This window comes from Elephas maximus, chromosome 13 (genome assembly GCF_024166365.1).
Source record: "Elephas maximus indicus isolate mEleMax1 chromosome 13, mEleMax1 primary haplotype, whole genome shotgun sequence".
In the NCBI taxonomy this organism is placed as follows: Eukaryota; Metazoa; Chordata; class Mammalia; order Proboscidea; family Elephantidae; genus Elephas; species Elephas maximus.
Genome location: NC_064831.1, coordinates 57,719,883 through 57,747,020, shown reverse-complemented (window position 1 = coordinate 57,747,020; position 27,138 = coordinate 57,719,883). Strand labels below are relative to the sequence as shown.

Sequence of the window (27,138 nt, the reverse complement as noted above, 5' to 3'; positions counted from 1 at the left end):
AGAGAGGACAAATCCCTTGACATTAACCTGAAGAACGACTGGAAAAAAGAATGAAGAAAAATGAATAAAGCCAAAGAGTTACGTGGGACAGTATCAAGAGGAAGAATCTATGCATAATTGGAATTCCAGAAGAGGAGAGGAGAGAAGAAAAAAAAGAATTTTTGATGATTACTGATAGAAAACTTCCCTAATATCATGAAAGACAAAAAGTTTCCATCCAAGAAGCTCAATGAACCCCATACAGGATAGACGCCAAAAGAAAGTCATTAAGACATATCACAATCATACTCTCAAAACCAAAGACAAAGAAAGAATTCTGAGAGCAGCTCATGAAAAATGACATATCACTAACAAAAGGGCACCAATAAGACTGAGTGCTGATTTCTTGGCAGAAACAATGCAGACAAGAAGGCAGTGGGATGACATATATAAAACCTTGAAAGAAAGGAATTGCAAATCCAGCAAAACTGTCTTTCAAATATGATGGCGAAATTAAGACAGTCCCAGATAAATAGAAATTAAGAGAATTTGTAAAAATCAGACCAACCTTAGAAGAAACATTAAAAGTACAGAGAACCAATGACATCAGACAACAACTTGAGATCAAGACACATAACAACATCACCCAGATACCAACCAAGAAAAAGAATTCTTAAATGTAAAATAAAGCTACAAAACTAAAAACAGAGAACCAAAGAAGTCAATCTGTAAGTGATGACAACTTCAAAACAAAAAGGGAGAATAAATGGAATAGTCACAAAATTTCCACATGGAGAGGAGGTCAAGGTGATATCAAGATATAACCGACTGTTTTAAACTTAGGAAGAAAAAGGGAAATTTCAGAGTAACCACAAAGAAAATTAATAAATCTGCTTATCAAAATAAAGACGCAAATCAAAAAGATTCAGCAAACATAAAATCAACAACAACAAAGAAAACGAAAAGAAAATCCATAAACAAAAAGGACTTAGCTCAGAAAATTAAGGGGAACAAAGAAGCTGTTAACACCACATTAAAAAGCACAGCAAAATGGAAATGGTGGCAGTAAATTCATGCCTATCTATAATCGCACTGAATGTAAATGGTTTAAATGCACCAGTCAAGAGACAGAGAGTGGCAGAACGGATTAAAAAAAAAAAAAAAAACCCAATCAATATGCTGGCTAGAAGAGAGATACCTTAGACCCAAAGACATAGAAAGGCTAAAATTCAAAGGATAAAAAATACATATATCAACCTAACAGTAACAAAAGAAAGCAATAGTGGCAATAATAATAATACCTAATAAAATAGACTTTAAGTCAAACTCCATTATTAAAGACAAGAAAGGGCATTAAATAATGATTAAAGGTTATGTCCTCCACCAAGAGGACATAGCCATAATAAATATTTATGCACCCAATGACAGGGCTCCAAAATACATAAAACAAACTCTAACAGAACTGTAACGAGAAATAGACAGTTCTGTAATAGCAGTAGGAGACGTTAACACACCATTTCTGATGATGGACAGAACAACTAGAAAGAAACTCAACAAAGATACAGAAGATCAAAATAACACAATCAACTAACTCAAACTCACAGACATATACAGAACACACCACTTAACAGCAGCACAGTACACATTCTTCTCCAATGCACATGGCTCATTCTCCACAACAGACCACATGTTAGGCCATAAAACAAGCCTCAATAAGTTAAAAAATATCTCAGTTTTTAAAACATCTCACTTTTAGAAAAAGTCAACAATAGCTATACACACAGGGAACAGTGTTCTTTGATGGTTACCAGGGATGGGAGCCAGTGGGAGGGGAAATCACTTTCTAGGTAGTAAACACTTGTTATTTTTGGTGATAAGAAAAGCAATATCCAATATGGGTGAAGTCTGAACAACTTATCCAAGGTAAAGAAAGACACTACGAAGAACGCGAGAATAAGGGACAATTTCGGTAAATGCTATATCACACAATTTTGCAACTAGAATAACAACCAAAAATATATGTGTGTGGTTACATATGTAGACATATATGCATATATGTGTATAGGAAGGCACATGTGAGTATATGGGTATGCATATACAGGTATATCTGTAGGCGTATGTATATACATGTTTATGTGCTCCACATATATATTCACATACATAATAAACCACGGAAGGGTCACAGGTACAGATAATTCCTAGACATAACCAAATACCTTGTGGGATTGCTTTACTGGGTTTGAAGGCCAAATAATGATAAATTATTGGATTATATGTAGCAGTGCTCTTTCTTGGAGCAGATAACCTGGAGCTGACTATCTTCAACAAATACACGCAACACTCTAAGATCTCTGACATCAAAAGAACAAACAAATAACTCAGATAATAGTGCCCAGGTTTTGGGAAGCACCCTCTGAGTGAAAAGGGAACTCAGTAGGTATACAAAGAAAGTTAAATGCCAAGGTAGAATAATAGAAGCTGCGTTCAGTGAACTCAGGGGATGACTAGAATGGAGCCTGGCCTCTACAGTAACTACCCGGTGAATTCTCTGGATCTCAGGTTCCTCCTTTGTAAAAACGGCGATTACACTAGATGATCTCTAAGGTTTCTACCAGTTCTGCAATTCTGTGGGCTTAACTTCATTGGAATGCCAAAGAAAGTATCCCAAGAGGGAGCTCTATTATACCTCCTTACCACACGCTATTTAAGTTATTAATCTACATAACACGTTCTAGGTACTGTATGTGTGACACACAGGAGGAACTGTAGACTACAGTAGCAACCAGAAGATCTGTGTCTTAGTTTTGGTTTAAGTTCACTGAAAGGTATAACCAGTTAGAATTTAACCTCTCTGCTTCTTTGTTTCCTGGATAAGACAAAAGATGCAGAATTATGTACCATGCAAGTGTTAGGTAAAGAGACTGAATTCTCACTGGGGAAAGCTAAGAAGGCATCTTGGGGGAGATGAACCTTGAAATGATACATGGAAATTGGAGGGAGAAGCAATGGAAGTAGCTTGCAGAAAGGCAGCATGGTATCATAGAGGACATGTGAATTGGAGTCAGATAGGCTTAGTTTGAATCCTAGCCCTGCCTCTTCCAACTGTGTGACCTTGGACAAGTCAGCTTTCTGAGCCTCGGTTTCCTCAAATCTAAAATACACGGGCTTACTTTGTAGTTTTAAAGATTACAGATAATAGTTATAAATCACCTAGCATCACACCTGGCATACAGTAGTCACTATAACATAAAACATAAAAGCTTTCATTATTAAAGGCCGAAGAGAGTAGAGACAAAGGGCATGACTGGAAAATAACAGACTGGTAAGGCAGAAGACGTGTCTGTAAGCGTATGTAGGGGCCAGTCTGTAGAGGGCTTGACTAATTTGTGTGGAGCGCGACAGTACTGACCATGTTAGTTGAGGTCCCAGTGCTGAGAGTGGGGCTCTGTAGAGTTAGAACTAGGGAAGGAGCTGAGGTAGTGAAGGATTAGGTCAGAAGTACAATTTAAGACAGAGTTCACGAGGGAAAACTGAGATATAAAATGATGGGGAGATCAAGCACCAGGAGACAGTGCCAGAGAGTAAATCCAAAATGGCACAGCAGGACTGAGATCTTGGAGTCCGGCAGACATGGGCCTGGATTATGCTAGGATAGAAATAAGTTTTAGGTAATTGCCAAGAACATTCCTGAGATTATCTATCAGCTTGACTCTATTGGTGGGTACGGTGCCTGGGTATTTTAGGATGCCATAAATGGTCAGAAGTGAGGCAGAGCTCTTAGGCTTTATGTTGTACACGATTGCGGATGACAGTGGGTGGGGGAACGGGGCAGGCACAAAGCAGTGACATAGTCAGATCTGTGATTCAACTTCTCTACTCTGACAGCAGAGTAAAAGGTGCACAGAAGAAAAAGATGGAAGGTGCAGTGAGGGCGTTATTTCAGTAGTCCCAGTAGGAAGTAATAAGAACCTGATCCAAGAGTGTGGAATGGGGATGAAAATAGGAAAAGTGACAAATGGACACATTTCAGGAAAGACTTCTGGCAGGATGTGGTGGGTAAGGGAGAAGAAGGAGTGTGAATGACTAATGAGGTTTTGAGCTGCGTGACCACGACAGTGATGCCACATGTCGGAGAACACACAAACGAGTGTAGGAAACAACGATGAGAAGAATTACAATACAAGGGGCTTATGACTGACCATTTTAAGGCGTACTTAAAATATCTTCAGGGGTCTGAATGTCACAACAGGGTCATAGCTCCCACTACCTACCATCTGAACCTTAAGCCATTCCATCCCCTCTCTGATGACACTTGTGACTTAAGTTAACGGGAGAAACAGAAAATGGTGAGCATCAAAAATTTCATAAAATTTATCCAGCACTTACCTTTACAGCTAATATTTTCCCACTTGGGACATGATATGCTCTATAGGAAGAAAAAAACAACAAAATCACTTGGGATCACTGAACAATTACAAAATGATTAAGGACTTAGGCATAAGTCCAAACATATCTGCAGCAATGGGATATACGGTACCTTTAAAGAACACTAATCACATTAGGAACACATTTCTATTGAGCTTAATGGTTTACAAAGCAATTCATTATACATTACCTTATGATAACCCTCTGAGGTGGTGCTGGTATGATTATTCTGCTTTTACAGGTGAGAACACTGAAGTACAGAGAAGTTAGGCAGTTTGCCCAGTGGTACAAAGTCATTAAATAGCAGAACTAGACCTCCAATCCAGGTCTTCTGGCTCTAGATCCTTTATGACGTACTGCTTTTTGTGTTCAGGGTCCTGAACAGCCCTATGCTAAGCACTGTACAGACCCATAAAAAAAGAGGTTATACTTTTGTTTCTTTTAGTTACATATGCAGATAAGCCATACTCCTATATTTCATTAAAATAATTTCAAAACAAATGTAATTAGCTATGGTTTAAAATATAATTTCATATCATAAGCCACAGAGTTATAAGGCTCAAGCATGTGATTCAAAGCTGGTATCACCCAATATAAAAAAAGCTTCAGAAAAGAGACAAGCTGAAACGATGAGATACAGAAAAATACAATTAAATCAAGGAATAAGAATATGCTCATTTATGAAAAAGAGAGAAAAGAGTTTGCAGAAAAAAAATGCCAATACTTCTTTTCAAGACCTTTTCTGTTTAAATGAAATGTGGCCTTTTTATATACATACTACAGAGCCTGCATATTCTGACCACATCCAGAAACAATGTGGCTTATATAAAAACTTCAAAAGGAACTACACAATGTAAACAATCACTGTTATTACGAGCCCATAAAAAGTATAAAGAAGGAAATTAGTTCGGAAGAACTAAAATCTTGCCCTGTAAGGAAGTTTGCACATTAACCAAGATCAGATTGTTCTCTTCTCACCCAGCTAGTGTTCAGATGTAAGTGGCTGGAAGATGTGAGGGAATGGAAATTAGCTCCTCAAGAATTCTCCAGCTACACCTGCCCAGGAAGCAGTTGCAAAATATGTATGTACCAGGCTCCAGAACTTTACTTGTTATTGAGTTAACAAATTACTTGATTCAACAAGTAAATCAATAACAAGGAAAAATTAAAAAATTGCTCACTTCTTCAAACAAAATCAAACAAAACAAAATACTTTCCACTATCGCCAAAATGTAAACATCACTTTCTGCTGTTTTGGCATAAATATTTATTTGGTTGCGCTAACAAAATTTTTTAGCATTTTTAACATGGAACAATTTACCATGTAACAAAAAATTCACTTGTTTTAAGTGTATAATTCAATGATTTTTAGTAAAATTACAACAACTGACAAATGTTTTTAAGGACATTTTATGGTTGGGACTTATAGAAATAGCTCAGTTATGAAGAACCTACAGGTATGTGTAACATATTTTTCACATATACAATGTTACAAATTCAGGTAAGACTAGAAAGAACTAACTTTTCCTACTTGAGTGGACCATGATAGAGACAATTATGGAAGATAAACTTATGGAAGTTTATGATATATACTTCTGTAAGTTTATATGGAAGATATAAATTTATTATATCACTTAATTGTAGAGAAACTGCAGTACATATTATTTAAAGGCAAGATTATAAAAATGAGGTGGCAGTTGTTCATTTTACCAACGGATTCTTTCCTCTGTAAAAGTATCCAAAGATATTATCTAAATATCAACCCCCGTGGTATGTATTTATGAACCTACCACTCGTCTGTCAGTTTGTTGTACTATGGTGGTCTGCCTGTTGCTATGATGCTGGTAGCTATGCCACCAGTATTTCAAATTCTAGCAGGATCACCCACTGTCGACAGGTTTCAGTGGTGCTTCCAGACTGAGAGAGACTAGAAAGACAGGTCTGGTGATCTATTTACAAAAATTAACCCATGAAAACCCTATGGATCACATGAGAACGCGTGTGATATAGTGCTGGAAGATGAGCTCCTCTAAGTTGGAAGGCACTCAGATTACACAGTGGCCACAACAATGGACTTGAGCATACCAATGATCGTGAAGATGGGGCAAGTCAGGGCAACGTTTCATTCTGTAGTACATGGGGTTGCCATGAGTTGAAGCCAATAGGATGGCAACTAACAACAGTGTAAATGAATACTATTAAATTTATAAAAATTAAAGTTTTTTATACTTTGTATAAAGTAATATACATTTTATAAGAGGAAACCGTATATTATACTGGTTTTAGAATAAATTAACAATATGTAAGGTTTAACAAAAAAAACCCAGTGCCGTTGAGTCCATACCGACTCATAGAGGACCTTTAGGACAGAGTAGAACTGCCCCGTAGGTTTAGTGATTTTTTATTTTTCCCTCTGTATATCACAGATTTTTTCCAATTTCAACTTTTTTAAATACTGCATATTAGAATCACTAACTAAGGTCTGAAATATGAAGATACATAGTTGAATGTGTAGACATAGATTCAAATGTTGCAAAAAGAACAGTGCTATTACTCTGGGCAACATGCAACACCTAGACTTTTGACACTAACAGCAGTGATAAGGAAGTGATCAGCAAAAGGTCTAATATATATACCACACTGGACAGTTTGGCAACTTAATGAGCTTGTCAAGAAAGCCGATCTCCTTTCCAAAAGTAAGGTCTCTTATTTCGAAGTGAATTAAAAGGGGAGGCTTGATGATTTAATTATGATGCACACTAATTCATCCGTGGAAGTTTGGGTTCAATTTCGAGCAACAGAGAGCTACATGGTTTGGTTTACAGTGCAATGACAGTACCAATTTAACATTTAATCAAGGAGAAGAGGATGACAAAGGCAATGCCAGGCGAGTACAGTGTGTCCCTTAGGGAAAGGGCATTCTACCTGGAGAGAAGGAATCTGTTTACTTTCAACGGATACTGCATCTCCATTGTCTTGACCTTCCTCAACGCATTAACTGTAAAGTGATTAATGAAGTTTGAATGGAGGCTCTGGTTACACCAAAAGACAACTATACACCTCTGCAGTGTTTTAATTAACAGCTAACACTTCAAGTTAGTTTGTTGTTGCCACGGTAATTACCTGTTCCAATGAGGGCATGGAAGAAACATTTTTATGAGATATTTTTAGTGCTTAGTCCTTGAGTGGTCCATTTTGTTTGTGACCAGCACAAGCCCTCTGGGAATAGTCCCAGCCCTTAAAATTGAGCACACCACATATACACTTTACAATGGCAAAGGCTAGTAGCCTGGTAGAAATGTTTTGACCAATTAAAAAAACAAAGAGCAGAGCAAAAGAGAACACTTACTATATACATAGTCTTTCTTTTTTCATTTGGAACAATAGCTTCTAGATGACTGGACCAAAAAGTTGGTATCAACCTTTAATCTTGGTAGAGTATAGAATCAGAGAATTTACTGAACTAGAAGTGAATACAGAAAACTGTCCAGTCTAATCCTTTCTTTGACAGCTAAAACACCCAAAACCCAGGTCAAATAACCTGTCCAAGCTCACATATTTAGTCAGTAGCAAAGCCAAGACTGGAACTATGGCAGAATATACATATTTTAGGACCCAAAGAACATATTGGTGATGTTTAAGTTGGTTAAGTTTTAATCTCTTTCTAGGGCGGGGAAAACCATAATTAAAAATTTACAAAGGTGCTGACCTATTTCAATCCTGTTAAGGACCATCAGTTCCGCATCTCTCCAGGCAAGGAAGCCTTTTGCAATCACTGCCAATCTATCATGGGAGACAGAAGAATGAAAGGTGTTGGCTCTGAATTCACTGCCCAGGTTCTGATCTGAGCTTTGCCACTTCTTAACTGTGTGAATCTGGACGATTAGTAAACCTCATCATGTCAGTTGCCTCAACTCTAGAAGGGAGAAACAGTCCCCACCCTCACAGTGTTGAGGATTCAATAGACAGTAGCACAGGCTAAGCACTGAGGAAAATGCCTGGCACAGAGTAAATGCATTAACTGTTGAGAAACTAGGAAGTTTTCAGGGTAGTGAGATGTCTTAAGGGTGAAACCTGCTAAAACAGACTGAAAAGAGCAAAAGTATATCTATGCTTTAAGAATCAGACAATTTGCTCTACAAATGAACTGCTAATAAAGCTTTAACAAGAAAGACTGGCAAAAGGCAGCAATATATCATTTACTGTTAAAACTTGAATTAAGACAAAGAATAGGCATCTGAAATGCTATGGCTATATGTTGATGTACATTCTAGGCTTCTTACCATTTTTATCTCATTTTTTCCCCCACATCTGTAACTTATTTAGAGAACAAATAGGTGTGATAAGTGCCACATTCAGGTGTTCATCTCAGTAGACACACCATTTGACAATAACTGTTGCTAAGGGAGAAAGCTAATTTTTCTTTCTCTTGGGGTTTATAAATAGAAAAATGTAAGCTACCCTAAAAAATATCCACATACCTTCTTTTAATACACACCCCGAGAGTGTCACTGTGCTGTTGTTGTACTGATACAAGATAAACTTTTGAGGTCTCTCCTAGTCTTCAGTCTTTAGTTGCTCTATTATTGTCCCTAGCACACTGTAGAAAGTTGTTTACGTGTCTATTTCCCATACTGGGCAGTAAGCACCACTGAGTTCTCATCACTTTCATATTCTTGATACTCAGCACAAGTTCTGGCCCATGGTAGGTGCTCCATACTTAACAAATGTTGGACAAATGATTCTTACTTCTCAATGAAAAAAATTTTTATCACTTGGACAATGTTTTAGAGTATACAAAGAAATTCCATACCCATTACATTAATCATTTCCATAATCTTATGAATAGGAGTTATTATCATCATCTCCATTTTATGCACAGATTTCTAACTGCCCCTGTAAAAGAGTCAAAAGTCTTTACGAGGATTTTGTGACCTGGCCCCAAGCTACATCACTGATCTCTGCTTCTGCCAGTCTCCCTTATCTCAGGGGCTTTGCATCTATTCCTGTCGCCTGAACACTCTTCCCCAGATATTTACTTTTCTTGCTCCATCACTTCCTTCAGATCCAATGATACTTCTTCAACTATCCTACTTCTTTATTCTTGTTTATAGGATTCAACAATACATAATAGTTTTTATGCCACTTTTATGCCACCTCTAGAATGCAAGCTCCATGAAGACAGAGACTTCGGTTTTTTTATTCCTCGCTATATCTCCAATGCCTAAAACTGTGCTGGGCAGATTTTATAAATATTTGTTGAGTGAAAAAATGAATTTCCTTAATTACAGTAAGTCTATTTTGGTTTTCTATGTTTCTTAAAAGTTTTGTTAAGTTTTTCTAGGAAACTGTCCATTTTGTCTGTTTTTAAATTTATTACCATGAAGTTAATTGCATTCTCTTATCATTTTTAAAATCTCCACTCTATCTAGAATTATGCTCTTCTTTTTATTCCTAATTTAGTTTTTTGTACCTTCAGTCTTTTATACTTGATCAATTTTTCCGAGGAACCAGTTTCCGGTTTTGTTAAATTATTTCTTGAATTTCTATTTCATTAACTTTTGCTCTTTAGTTTTTCCTCCCTACCACTTTCTTTGGGCTTCCGCCGTCCCTCCTTTTTTAAAATTCCTGAGTTAGATGCTAAGTGTATTAATTTCCAGTTATTCTTTTCTAACAGAAATACATAAAACTTTCCTTTCAGTATGTCTTTGGCTGCATCTCATGAGTTTTCATATATTCTATTTCTTTATTGTTCAGTTATAAATATTTTATGTCCATTACGACATATTACATGACCCATAAGTTATTCAGACTTGTGTGCATTTTAATTTCCAAATGAATGAGGGGGGTTAACTTTTTGTTTTTGATTCCTAAATTAACTGTATTGTAATTAGAAAAACTGATCTGTATGTTACAGATTTTGATATTTGTTGAGACTTGCTTAGTACCCTGATATACAGCCACTTTTTTTTTAATAATTTTTATTGTACTTTAAGTGAAAGTTACAAATCAAGTCAGTCTCTCACATATAAGCTTAAATACACCTTACTACATACTCCCATTTACTCTCCCCCTTTTTTTTTTAATGAGTCAGCCCGCTCCCTTCTTTCAATCTCTCCTTTCGTGACCGTTTTGCCACTTTCTAACCCTCTATACCCTCTCATTTCCCCTCCAGACAGGAGATGTCAATACAGTCTCAAGTGTCCACCTCATACAAGTAGCTCACTCTTCATCAGCATCTCTCTCCAACCCATTGTCCAGTCCCTTCCATGTCTGATGAGTAGTCTTCAGGAATGGTTCCTGTCCTGGGCCAACAGAAGGTTTGGGGACCATGAACGCCGGGATTCATCTAGTCTCAGTCAGACCATTAAGTCTGGTCTTTTTATGAGAATTTGGGGTCTGCATCCCACTGTTCTCCTGCTCCCTCAGGAGTTTTCTGTTGTGCTCCCTGTCAGAGCAGTCATCGGTTGTGGCCGGGCACCATCTAGTTCTTCTGGTCTCAGGATGATGTAAGTCTCTAGTTCAAGAAGCCCTGTCTGTCTCGGGCTTATAGTTATTAGTGACCTTGGTGTTCTTCATTCTCCTTTGATCCAGGTGGGTTGAGGCCAATTGATGCATCTTAGATGGCTGCTTGTTAGCATTTAAGACCCCAGATGCCTTATTTCAAAGTGGGATGCAGAATGTTTTCATAATAGGGTTCACTATGCCAATTGACTTAAAAGTCCCCTTAAGCCATAGTCCCCAAACCCCTGCCCTTACTCCGCTGACCTTCGAAGCATTCAGTTTATCCCGGAAACTTCTTTGCTTTTGGTCCAGTCTAGTTGAGCTGACCTTCCCTGTATTAAGTATTGTCCTTCCCTTCACCTAAAGTAGTTCTTATCTACTAACTAATCAGTAAATAACCCTCTCCCACCCTCCCTCCCTACCCTCCTCGTAACCACAAAAGTATGTGTTCTTCTCAGTTTATACTATTTCTCAAGATCTTATAATAGTGGTCTTATACAATATTTGTCCTTTTGCCTTTGACTAATTTCACTCAGCATAATGCCTTCCAGGTTCCTCCATGTCATGAAATGTTTGACAGATTCGTCACTGTTCTTTATCGATGTGTAGTATTCCATTGTGTGAATATACCACAATTTATTTAACCATTCATCCGTTGATGGACACCTTGGTTGCTTCCAGCTTTTTGCTATTGTAAAACAGAGCTGCAATAAACATGGGTGTGCATGTATCTGTTTGTGTGAAGGCTCTTATTTCTCTAGGGTATATTCCGAGGAGTGGGATTTCTGGGTTGTATGGTAGTTCTATTTCTAACTGTTTAAGATAACGCCAGATAGATTTCCAAGGTGGTTGTACCACTTTACATTCCCACCAGCAGTGTATAAGAGTTCCAATCTCTCCGCAGCCTCTTCAACATTTATTATTTTGTGTTTTTTGGATTAATGCCAGCCTTGTTGGAGTGAGATGGAATCTCATCGTAGTTTTAATTTGCATTTCTCTAATGGCTAATGATCGAGAGCATTTTCTCATGTATCTGTTAGCTGCCTGAATATCTTCTTTAGTGAAGTGCATGTTCATATCCTTTGCCCACTTCTTGATTGGGTTGTTTGTCTTTTCGTGGTTGAGTTTTGACAGAATCATATAGATTTTAGAGATCAGGCGCTGGTCAGAGATGTCATAGCTGAAAATTCTTTCCCAGTCTGTAGGTGGTCTTCTTACTCTTTTGGTGAAGTCTTTCGATGAGCATAGGTGTTTGATTTTTAGGAGCTCCCAGTTATCTGGATTCTCTTTGTCATTTTTGGTAATGTTTTGTATTCTGTTTATGCCTTCTGTTAGGGCTCCTAACGTTGTCCCTATTTTTTCTTCCATGATCATTATCGTTTTAGTCTTTATGTTTAGGACTTTGATCCACTTGGAGTTAGTTTTTGTGCATGGTGTGAGGTATGGGTCCTGTTTCATTTTTTTTGCAAATGGATATCCAGTTATGCCAGCACCATTTGTTAAAAAGACTATCTTTTCCCCAATTAACTGACACTGGGCCTTTGTCAAATATCAGCTGCTCATATGTGGATGGATTTATACCCGGGTTCTCAATTCTGTTCCATTGGTCTATGTGCCTGTTGTTGTACCAATACTAGGCTGTTTTGACTACTGTGGCTGTATAATAGGTTCTAAAATCAGGTAGAGTGAGGCCTCCCACTTTCTTCTTCGTTTTCAGTAATGCTTTACTTATCCAGGGCCTCTTTCCCTTCCATATGAAGTTGGTGATTTGTTTCTCCATCACATTAAAAAATGTCATTGGAATTTCGATCGGAAGTGCATTGTATGTATAGATGGCTTTTGGTAGAATAGACATTTTTACTATGTTAAGTCTTCCTATCCATGAGCAAGGTATGTTTTTCCACTTATGTAGGTCCCTTTCAGTTTCTTGCACTAGTACTTTGTAGTATGCTTTGTATAGGTCTTTTACATCTTCGGTAAGATTTATTCCTAAGTATTTTATCTTCTTGGGGGCTACTGAGAATGGTATGGTTTTGGTGATTTCCTCCTCGATGTTCTTTTTGTTGATGTAGAAGAATCCAAGTGATTTTTGTATGTTTATCTTGTAACCTGAGACTCTGCCAAACTCTTCTATTAGTTTCAGTAGTTTTCTGGAGGATTCCTTAGGGTTTTCTGTGTGTAAGATCATGTCATCTGCAAATAGAGATAATTTTCTTCTTCCTTGCCAATCTGGATGCCCTTTATTTCTTTGTCTAGCCTAATTGCTCTGGCTAGGACCTCTAGCACAATGTTGAATAAGAGCAGTGATAAAGGGCATCCTTGTCTGGTTCCCGTTCTCAAGGGAAATGCTTTCAGGTTCTCTCCATTTAGAATGATTTTGGCTGTTGGCTTTGTATAGACGCCCTTTATTATGTTGAGGAATTTTCCTTCAGTTCCTATTTTGGTGAGAGTTTTTATCATGAATGGGTGTTGGACTTTGTCAAATGCCTTTTCTGCATCAATTGATAAGATCATGTGGTTTTTGTCTTTTGTTTTATTTATACGGTGGATTATATTACTGGTTTTTCTAATATTAAACCAACCTTGCATACCTGGTATAAATCCCACTTGGTCGTAGTGGATTTTTTTTTTGATATGTTGTTGAATTCTATTGGCTAGAATTTTGTTGAGGATTTTCACATCTATGTTCATGAGGGATATAGGTCTGTAATTTTCTTTTTTTTTGTGGTATCTTTGCCTGGTTTTGGTATCAGGGATATGGTGGCTTCATCGAATAAGTTAGGTAGTATTCCATCATTTTCTATGCTTTGAAATACCTTTAGTAGTAGTGGTGTTAACTCTTCTCTGAAAGTTTGATAGAATTCTGCAGTGAAGCCGTCCGGGCCAGGGCTTTTTTTTGTTGGGAGTTTTTTGATTGCCTTTTCAATCTCTTTTTTTGTTATAGGTCTATTTAGTTGTTCTACTTCTGATTGTGTTAGTTTAGGTAGGTAGTGTTTTTCTAGGAATTCATCCATTTCTTCTGGGTTTGCAAATTTGTTAGAGTACAATTTTTCATAATAATCTGATATGATTCTTTTAATTTCAGTTGGGTCTGTTGTGATGTGGCCCATCTCATCTCTTATTTAGGTTGTTTCCTTTCCTGTATTTCTTTAGTCAGTCTGGCTAATGGTTTATCAATTTTGTTAATTTTTTCAGAGAACCAGTTTTTGGCTTCATTAATTCTTTCAAAATTGTTTTTCTCTTCTCTATTTCATTTAGTTCAGCTCTAATTTTTATTATTTGTTTTCTTCTGGTGCCTGATGGATTCTTTTGTTGCTTGCTTTCTATTTGTTCAAGTTGTAGGGACAGTTCTCTGATTTGGGCTCTTTCTTCTTTTTGTATGTGTGCATTTATTGATATAAATTGACCTCTGAGCACTGCTTTTGCTGTGTCCCAGAGGTTTTGATAGGAAGTGTTTTCATTTTCGTTGCATTCTATGAATTTCTTTATTTCCTCCTTAATGTCTTCTATAACCCAGTCTTTTTTGAGCAGGGTATTGTTCAGTTTCCAAGTATTTGATTTCTTTCCCCTGATTTTTCTGTTATTGATTTCCACTTTTATGGCCTTGTGGTCTGAGAGGATGCTTTGTAATATTTCGATGTTTTGGATTCTGGAAAGGTTTGTTTTATAACCTAATATGTGATCTATTCTAGAGAATGTTCCATGTGCACTAGAAAAAAAAGTATACTTTGCAGCTTTTGGGTGGAGTGTTCTGTATAGGTTTATGAGGTCAAGCTGGTTGACTGTAGCAATTAGGTCTTCCATGTCTCTACTGAGCTTCTTACTGGAAGTCCTATCCTTCTCTGAAAGTGGTGTGTTGAAGTCTCCTACTATAATTGCGGAGGTGTCCATCTCACTTTTCAGTTCTGTTAAAGTTTGTTTTATGTACCTTCCAGCCCTGTCATTGGGTGCATAAATATTTAATATGGTTATCTCTTCCTGACCAATTTTCCCTTTAATCATTATGTAGTGTCCTTCTTTTTTTTTTTTAATTTTTATTTAGCTTCAAGTGAATGTTTACAAATCAAGTCAGTCTGTCACATATAAGTTTATATACACCTTACTCCATACTCCCACTTTCTCTTCCTCTAATGAGTCTTCCAGTCTCTCCTTTCATGACAATTTTGCCAGCTTCCAACCCTCTCTACCCTCCCATCCCCCATCCAGACAGGAGATGCCAACACAGTCTCAAGTGTCCACCTGATACAAATAGCTCACTCTTCATCAGCATCTCTCTCCAACCCATTGTCCAGTCCCTTCCATGTCTGATGAGTTGTCTTCAGGAATGGTTCCTGTCCTGGGCCAACAGAAGGTTTGGGAACCATGACCACCGGGATTCCTCTAGTCTCAGTCAGACCATTAAGTCTGGTCTTTTTGTGAGAATTTGGGGTCTGCATCCCACTGTTCTCCTGCTCCCTCAGGGGTTCTCTGTTGTGCTCCCTGTCAGGGCAGTCACTGGTTGTGGCCGGGCACCAACTAGTTCTTCTGGTCTCAGGATGATGTAAGTCTCTGGTTCAAGTGGCCCTTTCTGTCTCTTGGGCTCATAGTTATCGTGTGACTTTGGTGTTCTTTATTCTCCTTTGATCCAGGTGGGTTGAGACCAATTGATGCATCTTAGATGGCCGCTTTGTAGCGTCCTTCTTTATCCTTTGTGGTGGATTTAACCTTGAAGTCTATTTTGTCAGAAATTAATATTGCTACTCCTGCTCTTTTTTGATTGTTGTTTGCTTGATATATTTTTTTCCATCCTTTCAGTTTTAGTTTGTTTGTGTCTCTAAGTCTAAGGTGTGTCTCTTGTAGGCAGCATATAGACGGGTCATGTTTCTTTATCCAGTCTGAGACTCTCTGTCTCTTTATTGGTGCATTTAGTCCATTTATATTCAGTGTAATTATACATAAGTATGTGTTTAGTGCTGTCATTTTGATGCCTTTTTGTGTGTGTTGTTGACAATTTCATTTTTCCACTTACTTTTTTGTGCTGAGACGTTTTTCTTCGTAAATTTTGTGTTCCTCATTTTCATAGTAGTCGAATTTATGTTTGCTGAGTCGTTATGTTTTTCTCCGTTTTTATTTTGAGTTATGGAATTGTTAGACCTCTTTGTGGTTACCTTAATATTTACCCCTATTTTTCTAAGTAAAAACCTAACTTGTATTGTCCTATATTGCCTTGTTTTCCTCTCCATATGGCAGTTCTATGCCTCCTGTATATTTAGTCCCTCTTTTTGATTATTGTGATCTTTTACATAATGACTTCAATGATTCCCTGTTTTGAGCATTTTTTTTTTCTTTTTAAAATTAATCTTAATTTGTTTTTGTGATTTCCTTATTTGAGTTGATATCAGGATGTTCTGTTCTGTGACCTTGTGTTCTGCTGGCATCTGATGTTATTGACTTTCTGACCAAACCATTTCCTTTAGTATTTCTTGTAGCTTTCGTTTGGTTTTCACAAATTCTCTCAGCTTGTGTTTATCTGTAAATGGTTTAATTTTGCCTTCATATTTGAGAGAGAGTTTTGCTTGATAAATGATCCTTGGCTGGCAGTTTTTCTCCTTCAATGCTCTACATATGTCATCCCATTGCCTTCTTGACTGCATGGTTTCTGCTGAGTAGCCTGAACTTATTCTTATTGATTCTCCTTTGTAGGAGACCCTTCTTTTATCCCTGGCTGCTTTTAAAATTTTCTCTCTTTGGTTTTAGCAAGTTTGATGATAATATGTCTTGGTGATTTTCTTTTTGGATCAATCTTATATGGGGTTCAACGAGCATCTTGGACAGATATCCTTTCGTCTTTCATGATGTCAGGGAAGTTTTCTGCCAACAGATCTTCAACTATTCTCTCTGTATTTTCTGTTATCCCTCCTTGTTCTGGAACTCCAATCACACGCAAGTTATTCTTCTTGATAGAGTTTCACATGATTCTTAGGGTTTCTTCATTTTTTTTAATTCTTTTATCTGATTTTTCTTCAACTATATTGGTGTCAATTGCCTTATCCTCCACCTCCCCCACTCTGCCTTCCAATTCCTTGATTCTGCTCCTCTGACTTCCTATTGAGTTGTCTAATTCTGTAATTTTACTGTTAATCTTTTGGATTTCTGAATGCCGTCTCTCTATGGCTTCTTGTAGCTTATTAATTTTTCCACTACGTTCTTGAATAATCTTTTTTATTTCCTCAACTGCTTTATCAGTGTGTTCCTTGGCTTTTTCTGTAAATTGCCTTATTTCATTTTTGAGGTCATCCCTGATGTCTTGAAGCATTCTGTAAATTAGTTTTTTATATTCTGCATCTGGCAACTCCAGGATTGTATCTTCATTTGGGAAAGATTTTGATTCTTTAATTTGGGGAGCTGTAGAAGCAATCATGGTCTGCTTCTTTATGTGGTTTGATATTGACTGCTGTCTCCAAGCCATCTATAAGATATTGTAATGATTTATTTTATATTTGCTCACTGAGTCTATCTTGTTTTGTTTTCTTTAAATATACGTAGATGGGCTACTAGATTGCGCTGTCTTGATTGTTGTAGCCCTTGAATCACTTATGTCCTCTTACCAGCTGGTTTGGGCCGTTACCTGAAATATAAGCCTAAGAGTCCATTCACTATTCTTGAGTAGAATCTGATTTTGGGTCACCAAGTGTGTGGGGTAGACTGTCACCTATTCACTTAGAGGAGTAGTGATGATAGTTGTATGCACCAGATTCTAGTAGCAGCAGGGGGTCACATTCCCAGGGGGGACAGGATGCTGACAGGCTTCCCCCAAGTGCCAGTGACGTAGGTGTGTCTCTATTTCTAAAGCACTTTGGTGGGTGGGCTCTGCAGGTGTACCTTAGGCACCCAATGCATGTACCTCTACAGATTGGTAGATGTCACTATCCTCAGATCCCTATGGCAGGAGGTTAGGTGGTCTGGGTGGAGCTTCAGCCCTCAGTTCCCCGTTGTGGGTCAGTGAGGGCTCTGTTTAATAGGTAGAGATATCAGACCTGGGAAACTTATCTTTCCAGTAATCCGCTAAAACAATTACAGTCAGATGAGTATCAGAATTGCCTTTGCATTATAATAGCCACCTTGTTCCCTGTAGGGATGAAAGCCCAAGACTGTAGCTCTCATATGCTTGGCTGGAGCTGGTTCTGTATTCTTAGTCCAATTTCGGGAAGTCAGGGAAGGATTCTTGGTCCCTGGGTTTTTTGTAGCTGCTTCTCTCAGGCCAGGAGAATGGGTTAGGAAAAGACAAAACAAACAAACAAAAAACAGCAGAGCACTTCACTCTAGGGCCCAGGAAATTCCAATGTTAATGAAGCCGCCTGGGAAGGGGAGGGATCAGACAGTTTGGGAAGGGGAGGGGAGGGATCAGATAGATAGAAGAGAGTAAAAAAAAAAAAATTTTTTTTTTTTTTTTTTTGAGTGGCACCCAAGAATATAGACAAAGTCACTTATCTTGCTTGGTGAGGACTGTTTTAGCTGAGATTCCCAAGGGGCAGGTAGACTGTGTGGGTTGACTGGGTCGAGATGGCCCCCGAGGGTCAGGCCTGTGTCCTGTGTTTGTGCTGTCTCAGAAGCTATGGTCAGTTCCTCCGCTCCCGGTCCAAAGCCCAGCACCAGGGTTCCCCAGCTGGGATGCCGCACCCCTGGATCCAAAACCAGTCGCTGCCTCCCAGTGACTTCTCCTCCTGTCAGCCGTGTCGCTGCACTGCCTGCGTGCACTGGCTGGGCTTCCCCCGAGGTCACTTCAGGGGGCTAGGACTGCGTCCCGTGTTTGCGCCGTCTCAGGATGTGGTGCTCAGCTCCCCGGCGCCCAGTCCAAAACCTGGTGCCAACGTTTTCTGACTGGGACGCTGGCTCCAGGCTCCAAAAACAGTCGCTGCTTCCCTGTGGTTGCTCATTCGTTCTCTCGTTAGCCCCGTTAGTATACAGTCTGCTTGCACTGGCTGAGTCTCTATGGAGGTTACCCCAGGGGGCTAGGGGTTAGGGCTGTGTCCCGTGCCTGCCCCACCTCAGCAAGCCGCTATCAGCCCCGCCACTCGGCACCAGGGAACCGCGGGGGCTCAAAGCTGTGGAGTGGGTTGCAGGTTCCAGAAGCGGTCCTTGGTTCAGGACGCAGCTTTTCGCTCACCCGTCACTCAGGTCAACCCTTTAGATCTGTGTTTGATGGTCAGGGTTCGCAGATTGTCATGTATGTGATCGATTCACTTGTTTTTCCGAGTCTTTGTTGCAAGAGGGATCCGAGGTAGCGTCTACCTAGTCAGCCATCTTGGCCCCGCCTCCACAGCCACTTTTTAAAGAAGTAAATTTTCTGTGAATATCTGAAAATAATGTATTTCTCAATTTGATTGGTGCAGAGTTCTACTTATGATAATGTGACCAGCCTGTTAATTGTGATGTTAAAATATCCTAAATCCTTACCAATTTTGGTCTGATTGATCTACTGATTCCTGAGAGACATTATCCCTCTATTACAGCAGATTTATTAATTATCCTTGTAATTCTATCAATTTTTGTCTTATGTATTTTAAAGTTATATAAAGAGTACAGCCTTCAGCCTACAATTGAACGTTAAAAAAAATGAAAATCCCAACAACTGGACCAATGAACAACATCATGCTAAATGGAGAAAAAACTGAATGTCAACAATTTCATTCTACTTGGATCAACAATCAATGTGCATGGAAGCAGTAATCAAGAAATCAAACAACATATTACATTAGGCAAATCTGCTGCTGCAAAAATCTGCTGCAAGAGATCTCTTTAAAGTTTTTAAAAAACAATGATGTCATTTTGATGACTAAGGTTCAATTGCCTCATACGTATATGAAAGCTAGACAATGAAAAAGGAAGACAAAAGAGCTGATGCATTTGAACTGTGGTGTTGGCAAAGAATACTGAATACACCATGGACTGCCAGAAAAATTAGCAAATCAATCTTACAAAAGAATACAGCCAGAATGCTCCTCACAAGCGAGGATGATGAGACTTTAATTCATTTACTTCGGACATGCCATCGGTAAAGACCAATCATTAGAAAAAGGGCATCATGTTTAATAAAGTAGTGGGTTAGCAAAAACAAGGGAAACCCTTGATGAAATGGACTGACACAACAGCCACAACAATGGACTGAAACGTACCAATGGTCATGAAGATGGCACGGGACTGGGCAACATTTCATTCTAAGTAAGGTCACCATGATTTGGAGCCAACTCGACACAACTAACAATAACAAACTCTAATTATCTAATTATATTGTAAACTCTTAATGGTAGCACCTACATCTTTGCTGCAAATTCCAAAGGCAGGGTCAAGCCTGCTTTGTTCATTGCTGTAGCTTCAACGTCCAGCACAGTGCATGATATGGTCTCCACTTAGATTAGATAATTTATATATTTAGTTAATACTTAATGCAAGCCTGTCATTACCATGCACTGTGTTGGGCACTGTGGATACAGAGGAGAACAAAATAGACAAAGTCCCTGCTCTTGTGGAGCCCAGGGGAAGACTGACCATAATCAAATTAATATACAATATGTCAACTCTGTCCTATAAGGTCGCTATGAGTCAGAATCATCTTGACGGCACATAACAACAAGTGGTGGTAAGCGCAATGAAAAAGAAAATAACAAAGTAAAGGATATAAAGAGTGACCAGGATTAGGAGCATGTTATTTTGAACTGGGGAGGTGGGAAGATTCAGGGAATGCCTTTCTCATTACATCATATTTGAACAGTAAGAGAGCACGCTGCTTGGAGGAAAAGAATTTCATGCAGAGAATATGTTAAGTTCAACGGTCCTAAGAAGGAAGCATGAGCTTGATATATATGCAGGAGTGGAATAAACAAGAGGGACGGTGGTGGAAGATGAGGTCAGGGGGGCAATGGGAAGGTAGGCTGTGTAGTACACTTAGGCCATAGTGAAGACTCTGGCTTTTATTCTGAGTGATATGATAAGCCACTGGTGAGGAAGGTTATATTTTAGAAAGATCACTTTGGCTGGTGGGGGGAGAGAATATATTGCAGGGAAGCAAGGATTGAAACTGGGAGGTAAGTTGGGAGGCTATTGCAATAACCTAGCAAGAGGTAACAGTGGATCCAGTAGGACTGTAGGAAAGTTTCTGCAATGTTTTACCGTGAACAACTTGTAGAATATAGTTTCCATGTGCTAAGATGGGAAAGACTGTAGAAGGAGCAGATTTCTGAGGAAATCAAGAATTTAGTTTTAGAATATTTTGAGATGCCTAAAAGACATCTAAAGAGCTCTGGTGATGCAGTGGTTAAAGCACATGGTTGCTAATTGAAACGTTGGTGGTTCAAACCCACCAGCCGCTCTGAGGGAGAAAGATATGACAATATGCTACCACAAAGATTTCCAGCCTCGGAAACCCTGTGAGACAGTTCTACTCTGTTCTATAGGGTCGCTATGAGCCGAAACTGACATCTAGTTGATAACTTGATATGAGTCTGGAGTCCAGGACACAAGTCAGGGTTGGAAATCTAGGTTTCCACCATATACATGATAAGTAATGCCACGGAACTACACAAGCTCACTTAGGAAGTGAATTAAACAGAGAAGAGTTCTGAAGACTAAGCCCAAAGCACTCCAATTTCAAAAGTCAGAAGCACGAGAAGAAAGCAGTACAGGGGATGAGAAGGTGAAGACAATAAGCTACCAATAGAGCCAAGAGAATGGTGTCCTCGAGGCCATGTATGTTCTTATTGCATCTTTCCACTGCCAAATATAGTACCTTGTACGTAGTAGGTATTCAAAAACATGTGACTGGTTTCAAAAGCGATGCTTGGGGACAAATGCAATTGCTTATATTATCTGCTCTTTGAAATACGTGTCTGGCACAGTGCATATAAGGTTACAGATGTGCTAGCCTTCACTTAAATCCTAGTGAGAATTCATAAAAAGATACATCAATTGAAAGAACAGACAGAATTTCTATAAGAATATTTAAAGGTAAGTAAATAAAAGAAAAATCTGAAAACAAAATGTTCCTACATCCACACAGGACATAAGGAAGAAGCAACCTGTGTTCACATTCCAACATCTGGACCCCACACAAATTTATGTCATGTATAAGATCAACTGCATCTGTATTTTACAATGTTTACTGAAATTATTTATGCTCAGAATTTCAAATTCTAGGAGAACCAAGAAAAATATGAATCGTCCCAGCTGACTCCTGTTCACAAAATAAATAACCTAGAGCTGATCATATATTTTCTGATAAAGCTTGTACAACTCTCAATTAAAGTAGGCATCTTATTTCTACAGCACTATCCTGCATATTAATTTCTGAACATATTCCAATCAAATTATTTTGCATTATAAGCAGAAAGTTTATAATAGGGAGCATCTGTGCTTATCTAGATGCTTGTGAGATAGGATATAATTTAAGAATGGGGCAGGAGGCTGATCTCTGATCTGACTGTAAATATTTCAGATTACAGCATAGCTGACAGTACAATACAATGCTATAAATGTCAGTTTATTAGCAAAATGGTCATTGAGATGAGTAGGAAATACTTTCCCTTTTTTTCATCTCTTGCAACAAGGATCTCAAGAGTAATTGTATATGTAATAACTTTTAATCACAATGGCAAAACAGGGACACTGAAATGACAGTGCTGCCACTGTCCAGTGAAGGGGGCAGGGCATTTCTTTCATACACCATGTAGAATTAATGCCATTGACTTAGGTTCTACTTCTTGCATAACATACTTAGTTCAGAAAAGGTAAGTGGAAAAAGGAACACAATTAACCATGTAAATTATTTATAGAGTGCTATCAATTGCTGGAAAATTCTCCAAAAGGATGGGAAACCTAAGAAAACAACCCAGTCACTAAAATGGTAAAGGCAATAACTAAGACTTAAGAAATAGCCAACAATTAGAAAGAGATGGTCTTACTCCAGGTAAGCATGAATGAATGTGATGTTTATTTATTTTGCCCCCTGAATATCTTAGATGGTAGATAAGAGGCAAGAAAGGAGGTCAGTAAAGGCTATTTTTAAAAAAAAAAAAACGTTATAGACAAATGCATTCATTGCTATTAGTTTGCTATAATGATAGTAATGGCTCTCCTAAATTATAAAATTGCTTCTCAGTTATTCAGAGAAAGATTTCACAGCCCGTGGAATATCCTGAATTCCCTACCTCTCTGCTCTTTAAATGCCATACAAATTTCCAGGATGTCCACCAGAGGCAGGACAGACAAAAGGAGACAAGGAGAAAAGAAACTTCTCTAAGATCCAATTCATTAAGACAAAAAGTTGACCGGGAGGAGACAAACTATTATCGAAAATGAGATTTTTGATTAGCTATCCATCTTAATTATATACATACTTCTTTTCATTAGCATGGAAAGTTAAGAGTTGGCCATAGATTCAATCATTAAATCTATTTATCAGAACCAAATATATGACACCATTAGGGCCAATATGATGTTAGGATCGTCAGTTTCCACACTTACATATGCTATTTCCCTAATGGCATTGATTTACTGACCAAAAATTAATAACAATAATAGCTCTGATTTTAAGTAAATTTTAAATAACAAGATGGAAGTCTTTCTCCAACTTGGAAGTTTTTTTCATTTCAAAGGCTTTACAGACTTGGATAAAAAAAAAAAAAAAAACCTACTTTAACAAAAAGGAGATAGGGAAAATTAAGAGGGCTCTGGGTGGCACAAACAGGTAAGCGCTCAGCTCCTAATTGAAAGGTTGGTGGTTCAAATCTACCCAGAGATGTCTCAGAAGAAAGACTTTGCAATCTACTTCCAAAAGGCACAGCCATTGAAAACCCTAAGGAGCACGTTTTTACTGACACACATGGGATTGCCATGAGTCAAGTGGCAACTGGTTTAGTTGTTTTTTTTAACACACCACTAGGGGAAGCCTGCATGAGGTGATACACTTGCACTTGGAGTCTAGGGACCTGAGAACTGACTATATTACATTATACCAAAAGATTATAAGGCTGAATAATTCTGAAGCCAGCATAAAACAAACACATAAAACAATGCACGTGAGTACACACACACATACACACAGAAAACAAAAATCTTTTGTTCTTGTAAGATTAATTAAAAAACCCTCTGGATATCATCTTTGAATGCAATGACATATTTCCAATAACCAAATGTAAAACTAACTATGGTTCAGCTAACAAAACATTTGTTTTATTGCTTGGTCTTTTTAGAGATTTGTTTACTTCGCAGGTTTTCTTTGGGGGTGAATTTTACCAATACCTTTAGGACAAATGATCAGGCTTTGGGATTTTAAGAAGTGTTGTCACAGACTAAAATAGCCCCCCACAGAAAAAAATTGCAAACTGTTACAGGGAAACCAACGCTGACAGTTGTTGCCTTCCATAATAAACACATTAGCCAGGCTCTAGCTGTTAAAATAGAGAATCCAAAGTAAACAGCAGTTGTAAAAAGAAGCTTTTATGTAAACTGTACTAGTTCAAATAGCAGTCTATGTCAACCTTCCTTCTGCCTAAAAACCTATTACAGATGCTTGACTACTGACTGCAAAATAATTTGTGGATAAGCAACAGGGCCCCTTGAACTATTTTAGGTGTCAAATAAAACATGTTATTAGGTTACGGATATTAAGAGATCTTTCAAAGTGCTGATCATACATACAGCTCACAAGTCAACGTTAACATATGATACCAGGAACGCAGCTGGGCTAGAAGGACTTCCAATCAGAGAAAAACTACTGCAACCCTATGTTTTATCACTTCTTCTTCCTCCTGTTTGCTCTGGTTATAATGTTTACTCCCACACTTGCCTCAAAGTTAATGTGAGCATCACTGCCTTCATATTTCTTCCGGAAACTGATGTGGCCTGGCTCAAGCCTATAATATTCCCCACACCAACCAGAGTAATATCTTCTAACATACGGTCTAAATACTTTTGAGATCAAGGAAGCTATAGTCACAGTGATCGCTTGATCAAAGGTTCTGAAAGAACGTAACAGGTAAACAGACAGGCAAGACATATAAAGCCTAATGAGGAGCATGGACGAAAGAATGTAGTAGTCAGGCAATACACGTGAGGATTAACTAGCTAGGAAACTTCTCTCCTCAAATGGCCTGATTACAGTGTAATTTCTGCTCACAGTTCGTTGGTGGAAAGCTAACAAAAAGCACTTTCCAAAATTAGATATAAGAATGGCTATCTCAGAAGGCCTCCTCCTTACTGATAATTAATATTCCACTGTGCTTTATAGTTTTTTTACACATAGAAGCTACACGTACAACTTGTAGAAAAAATTGTGAAGTAGATATTATTATTCCCACTTTACAGATATGGAAAGCAAGGCTCAGTGAAGCTAACGACTCCTTCTGGATTCTTGTTTGGTAAGTGTTGGATGGGAACTGGATTCAGGTTGTCGGAAGCCAAATCCGATGCCCGGCCCCATAAGCCTTGTCTGAACATAAACTGGTTGTTTCCAGACCCTCTAATTCCAGTTCTCTTGAAGGCTCTCTGGATATGGTCAGGCTTGATTTTTAAAAAGCAATACGGAAAAATCGATTGAATGACTCACTTTTCAGAGTTGCATTAACTTTTTTAGGTCACCAGGGTGCAATTTACTAAATTACCTCTTCTAGAGCACTAAATGGTACCCTAGTGGGTCAAAAGAGTAAATGCACCTCTGAAAAGTGAGCCATTTATTCCCTTCCTCCTTCCCCACAGTACCAGATGTAATATGTCCCCTGTGACGGAAATATTAACCCATTTCCATTAAAATCTCAAGAAACTGTCTCACACTAGGTAAAATGAGTATGAGGAAGCGTCCCTGAAAAAAAAAAAAAAAGGCAAGAATCTTTTTTATAATTCTGCCCAGAATATTGTTGAAAATTCAACATGCAGTTCATGAGAATATTTGTTTTTGATCTATTTTAGGGGAGACAGACACAGGATATCGTGGTGGCTAGCTTCATCCTGCACTGCAATATTTTTTAAAAAATAAGCTCAAACATTCACCATGCTTACAAAATCAGAGATATATCACAAACAGCGGTTCCTTCACATGGATCGTTATGCCACAGGTTATCCCTTTGCTGAAAAAAAAAAAAATCCCTTGGCTGGCAAGTAAGCATATTATTACTTCTAATCTCTATAAAGGCAAAAGTCTCTGAATGTGGTTTCGGGTTGCCTTAGGAACAGCTAGTGAGTGCTTTAACATTTGCAAGATACCTTAACAGAGCCAAATGTTAAGTTTTCAGTACTGTTAGTCCCTTACTCTTCCAGAAGACGCCTATGTGATAAAAATAAGACAACTTTAATTTAAGAATCATCCAGCTTCTAATTAAACTGCCATAGGCAGCTGGTTGGATAAGTTTTAATCAGTTTCAATCACCTATTGATTGGTATACTGAAGCCTAAAAAATTAAAAGTAAAAGATGATTGGGGAATTGTCCTATCTCAGAACAACAGTAGAGGCCTCTGTAAATAACTCCTCTTTTAACCATCAGCTAAATGAACACTTCAATACTGCAGTACAGAGTCTTCTGCAAAATTAACTAACAAGCAGAAATTTATCAGCTTCAGCCAAAATCAATGCTGAAATCAATTTGAACACTGGTTGTGTCTAAAGGGGCTCATTGGCAATTTAGGGAAATTACACCATGTAAATGCCTGTGCTTTAATTGAACAGTTTCATCAACTAGGCTGTGATTGCTGTCCATTCATTTATTTACTTTCGCTGCAGCTACCATTCTGCAAAGGAATGGCTTTTGTCAGGCTGGAGAGAGGCACTTTATCTTCATTTTGTGCACTTTTGTGCATAACAGACTTCCCCACGCAGGCATGCCATGAGTAGGGTCGAAATAAACCAGGAGAGGCTTTTTCCTTTAACGTAAAAACTGAGCCACAAACTACCACCGTACTTACACCATCTAGGCACAGTCCTCTTTAAACCCAGCAACGTGGAGGAATTTGAGTTACTTCTCTGCATATGGCTCTTGTGCCTCTGGTTTGGACAACAGAAGGAAAGAATTTGGGTACTAAATCCAATTCCACCATGATCTTTTTGAGGTATTTTTGGTGACTTCCAAAAATACATAAACTGTATTAGAAAATTCTCCTTCAACAATGAAGCTACATGCTGAAGTGATGTAAGTTTGGAGGTCATAGCTAACATTTCTGACATGGGATTAATCAATTACTTCAAAGAAGACCAGTTCCAGGGAA

The 27,138-nt window shown here is 38.3% G+C and overlaps 1 protein-coding gene across 5 annotated transcripts in view; it reads right to left on the bottom strand.

Annotated features, from left to right (window-relative positions):
- MAP2K5 (mitogen-activated protein kinase kinase 5) overlaps nucleotides 1-27,138 on the bottom strand; it is a 287,381-nt gene that overhangs the window by 179,122 nt on the left and 81,121 nt on the right. For all 5 annotated transcript variants that reach the window (XM_049852647.1, XM_049852648.1, XM_049852650.1 and 2 more), the window contains exon 9: nucleotides 4,366-4,405. In XM_049852647.1, the coding sequence (XP_049708604.1) occupies nucleotides 4,366-4,405 (40 nt within the window). The remainder of the gene's footprint in view (nucleotides 1-4,365; nucleotides 4,406-27,138) is intronic.